Source organism: Bombina bombina, chromosome 1 (assembly GCF_027579735.1).
Source record: "Bombina bombina isolate aBomBom1 chromosome 1, aBomBom1.pri, whole genome shotgun sequence".
In the NCBI taxonomy this organism is placed as follows: Eukaryota; Metazoa; Chordata; class Amphibia; order Anura; family Bombinatoridae; genus Bombina; species Bombina bombina.
Genome location: NC_069499.1, coordinates 1,593,520,890 through 1,593,525,889, shown reverse-complemented (window position 1 = coordinate 1,593,525,889; position 5,000 = coordinate 1,593,520,890). Strand labels below are relative to the sequence as shown.

General features: G+C 33.2%; 1 protein-coding gene across 1 annotated transcript in view; it reads left to right on the top strand.

Annotated features, from left to right (window-relative positions):
* DNAH9 (dynein axonemal heavy chain 9) overlaps positions 1–5,000 on the top strand; it is a 739,144-nt gene that overhangs the window by 649,152 nt on the left and 84,992 nt on the right. The window contains exon 59 of the mRNA XM_053688948.1: positions 4,545–4,738. Within this exon, the coding sequence (XP_053544923.1) occupies positions 4,545–4,738 (194 nt within the window). The remainder of the gene's footprint in view (positions 1–4,544; positions 4,739–5,000) is intronic.

The following is a 5,000-nucleotide window of genomic DNA, read 5'->3' as shown; positions in this document are numbered from 1 at the left end:
TAATGTAGTCACAGTGTAATGTTTTTGTAATGTAGTCACAGTGTAATGTTTTTGTAATGCAGTCACAGTGTAATGTTTTTGTAATGCAGTCACAGTGTAATGTTTTTGTAATGTAGTCACAGTGTAATGTTTTTGTAATGTAGTCACAGTGTAATGTTTTTGTAATGTAGTCACAGTGTAATGTTTTTGTAATGTAGTCACAGTGTAATGTTTTTGTAATGTAGTCACAGTGTAATGTTTTTGTAATGCAGTCACAGTGTAATGTTTTTGTAATGTAGTCACAGTGTAATGTTTTTGTAATGTAGTCACAGTGTAATGTTTTTGTAATGTAGTCACAGTGTAATGTTTTTGTAATGTAGTCACAGTGTAATGTTTTTGTAATGTAGTCACAGTGTAATGTTTTTGTAATGTAGTCACAGTGTAATGTTTTTGTAATGTAGTCCAGTGTAATGTTTTTGTAATGTAGTCACAGTGTAATGTTTTTGTAATGTAGTCACAGTGTAATGTTTTTGTAATGTAGTCACAGTGTAATGTTTTTGTAATGTAGTCACAGTGTAATGTTTTTGTAATGTAGTCACAGTGTAATGTTTTTGTAATGTAGTCACAGTGTAATGTTTTTGTAATGTAGTCAGTGTAATGTTTTTGTAATGTAGTCACAGTGTAATGTTTTTGTAATGTAGTCACAGTGTAATGTTTTTGTAATGTAGTCAGTGTAATGTTTTTGTAATGTAGTCACAGTGTAATGTTTTTGTAATGTAGTCACAGTGTAATGTTTTTGTAATGTAGTCACAGTGTAATGTTTTTGTAATGTAGTCACAGTGTAATGTTTTTGTAATGTAGTCACAGTGTAATGTTTTTGTAATGTAGTCACAGTGTAATGTTTTTGTAATGTAGTCAGTGTAATGTTTTTGTAATGCAGTCACAGTGTAATGTTTTGTAATGTAGTCAGTGTAATGTTTTTGTAATGCAGTCACAGTGTAATGTTTTTGTAATGCAGTCACAGTGTAATGTTTTTGTAATGTAGTCACAGTGTAATGTTTTTGTAATGTAGTCACAGTGTAATGTTTTTGTAATGTAGTCACAGTGTAATGTTTTTGTAATGTAGTCACAGTGTAATGTTTTTGTAATGTAGTCACAGTGTAATGTTTTTTGTAATGTAGTCACAGTGTAATGTTTTTGTAATGTAGTCACAGTGTAATGTTTTTGTAATGTAGTCACAGTGTAATGTTTTTGTAATGTAGTCACAGTGTAATGTTTTTGTAATGCAGTCACAGTGTAATGTTTTTGTAATGTAGTCACAGTGTAATGTTTTTGTAATGTAGTCACAGTGTAATGTTTTTGTAATGTAGTCACAGTGTAATGTTTTTGTAATGTAGTCACAGTGTAATGTTTTTGTAATGTAGTCACAGTGTAATGTTTTTGTAATGCAGTCACAGTGTAATGTTTTTGTAATGTAGTCACAGTGTAATGTTTTTGTAATGTAGTCAGTGTAATGTTTTTGTAATGTAGTCACAGTGTAATGTTTTTGTAATGTAGTCACAGTGTAATGTTTTTGTAATGCAGTCACAGTGTAATGTTTTTGTAATGTAGTCACAGTGTAATGTTTTTGTAATGTAGTCACAGTGTAATGTTTTTGTAATGTAGTCACAGTGTAATGTTTTTGTAATGTAGTCACAGTGTAATGTTTTTGTAATGTAGTCACAGTGTAATGTTTTTGTAATGTAGTCACAGTGTAATGTTTTTGTAATGTAGTCACAGTGTAATGTTTTTGTAATGTAGTCACAGTGTAATGTTTTTGTAATGTAGTCACAGTGTAATGTTTTTGTAATGTAGTCAGTGTAATGTTTTTGTAATGTAGTCACAGTGTAATGTTTTTGTAATGTAGTCACAGTGTAATGTTTTTGTAATGTAGTCACAGTGTAATGTTTTTGTAATGTAGTCACAGTGTAATGTTTTTGTAATGTAGTCACAGTGTAATGTTTTTGTAATTTAGTCAGTGTAATGTTTTTGTAATGTAGTCACAGTGTAATGTTTTTGTAATGTAGTCACAGTGTAATGTTTTTGTAATGTAGTCACAGTGTAATGTTTTTGTAATGTAGTTACAGTGTAATGTTTTTGTAATGTAGTCAGTGTAATGTTTTTGTAATGTAGTCACAGTGTAATGTTTTTGTAATGTAGTCACAGTGTAATGTTTTTGTAATGTAGTCACAGTGTAATGTTTTTGTAATGTAGTCACAGTGTAATGTTTTTGTAATGTAGTCAGTGTAATGTTTTTGTAATGCAGTCACAGTGTAATGTTTTTGTAATGCAGTCACAGTGTAATGTTTTTGTAATGCAGTCACAGTGTAATGTTTTTGTAATGTAGTCACAGTGTAATGTTTTTGTAATGTAGTCACAGTGTAATGTTTTTGTAATGTAGTCAGTGTAATGTTTTTGTAATGCAGTCACAGTGTAATGTTTTTGTAATGTAGTCACAGTGTAATGTTTTTGTAATGCAGTCACAGTGTAATGTTTTTGTAATGTAGTCACAGTGTAATGTTTTTGTAATGTAGTCACAGTGTAATGTTTTTGTAATGTAGTCACAGTGTAATGTTTTTGTAATGTAGTCACAGTGTAATGTTTTTGTAATGTAGTCACAGTGTAATGTTTTTGTAATGTAGTCACAGTGTAATGTTTTTGTAATGTAGTCACAGTGTAATGTTTTTGTAATGTAGTCACAGTGTAATGTTTTTGTAATGTAGTCACAGTGTAATGTTTTTGTAATGTAGTCACAGTGTAATGTTTTTGTAATGTAGTCACAGTGTAATGTTTTTGTAATGTAGTCAGTGTAATGTTTTTGTAATGCAGTCACAGTGTAATGTTTTTGTAATGTAGTCAGTGTAATGTTTTTGTAATGTAGTCACAGTGTAATGTTTTTGTAATGTAGTCACAGTGTAATGTTTTTGTAATGTAGTCACAGTGTAATGTTTTTGTAATGCAGTCACAGTGTAATGTTTTTGTAATGCAGTCAGTGTAATGTTTTTGTAATGTAGTCACAGTGTAATGTTTTTGTAATGTAGTCAGTGTAATGTTTTTGTAATGCAGTCACAGTGTAATGTTTTTGTAATGTAGTCACAGTGTAATGTTTTTGTAATGTAGTCAGTGTAATGTTTTTGTAATGTAGTCACAGTGTAATGTTTTTGTAATGTAGTCACAGTGTAATGTTTTTGTAATGTAGTCACAGTGTAATGTTTTTGTAATGTAGTCACAGTGTAATGTTTTTGTAATGTAGTCACAGTGTAATGTTTTTGTAATGTAGTCACAGTGTAATGTTTTTGTAATGTAGTCACAGTGTAATGTTTTTGTAATGTAGTCACAGTGTAATGTTTTTGTAATGTAGTCACAGTGTAATGTTTTTGTAATGTAGTCACAGTGTAATGTTTTTGTAATGTAGTCAGTGTAATGTTTTTGTAATGTAGTCACAGTGTAATGTTTTTGTAATGTAGTCACAGTGTAATGTTTTTGTAATGTAGTCACAGTGTAATGTTTTTGTAATGTAGTCACAGTGTAATGTTTTTGGCAGGTGCAGTAGTTTATTTGCTTTGCCTAGAGCCATTCACTAACCCCTGAGAAGTAGATCTCCCTGTGTGCTGCACTACAGTAGGAAAAGCACTGAGTAACTGGGGGAGGTGAGAGCAAAAAAAGCACAGGTGGCAGAAAGTGGCTGTTAATGAAGGAATGTCCCAGCTAATGAGCTGTGGAGTGGGGGTAAGTTGGGTCAAGCAAGGGCTTAATAATCAGCAGCTTCTTTTCTTGACCTGTACCAATATTTACACCAGGAGTAGAAGAAACGTCCTTATGTTTTCCAATAGATACTAACACCTCAAACCTACCTGGTATTATTGTAAATTGTACTGAGATTAGGATCCTCTATTTCCAGTTTTCTATGGAGTTTCAGGTGTGCAGACACTGACTGCACTGAAACGTTCAAACCTTCATATATAGAATCTGCTGGTCAGTTACGTGAATTGTATGTGTAGTTTAGGATCTTATACTTTACATTGAAACATACAGTGGCTTTAAAACGAAGTAAAGTTGTATGTAAGTTTAGGCACCTCTTAAAATACCCTTTCAATTGTTGGTGTTTCTTGAAAAGTCTATGGAGTAAATTTGCGCCACTAATGGAGCATGAGATCACTTCAGTTTTGTGCTGCCAAGTAATATTTCCTTTTAATATCCCCTATTGCCTTGTCACCCTGCTTTATTGTCATTTGTGTAATTAAAATGACAGTGTGACCTCTCATATGGAAGCTGGGCTCCCTTGGGTAAGGAGGTTTGTTTTTGTGACCGTCCCACGTGGGTACTGTAATTATTATATGGAGATTCATTATATAATCACATGCAGATACGCTATTGGCTACTGGAGACACCTTCTAAATCTTGTTTTTGTGTGTGTTGCTTTCTGTCTGGCAGTCAAGGAGTTAATAAGAAGACCACTGCTTATTGGCTTGTCACTTGCTGGTTCTCTGCTTGTACTGATCACTCATTGTTCTTTCTTCACAAAGGCCCTGTCTTCTATGGAGGAGTTTAGGAACCTGGACCGAGACATTGAAGGATCGGCCAAGCGCTGGAAGAAGTTTGTAGAGTCTGAATGTCCTGAGAAAGAGAAGTTCCCACAAGAGTGGAAGAACAAGACGGCACTTCAGCGGCTGTGTATGATGAGAGCTATACGGCCGGACAGGATGACCTACGCTGTTAGGTGAGCTGTGGTATGGGTGTACTATGCTCCTCCATATGTGTGCCAGAGGCAGCTCACTTTCTATTAAGGACTAGATTAAAGTTTACTCAAACATTTTCTCCTCTTTAATTTGTTCCTAGTGATCCACTTTACCTGCTGGAGTGTATTAAATTGTTTACAAGTATTTCCTTTACCCTTATATTGGCTTTTGAAATAGTTGATTTAGTCGGTGATATCCCCACCTATTCTGAAAGTTTCTGGCCTTAGGTCAAGCTGTAGATAA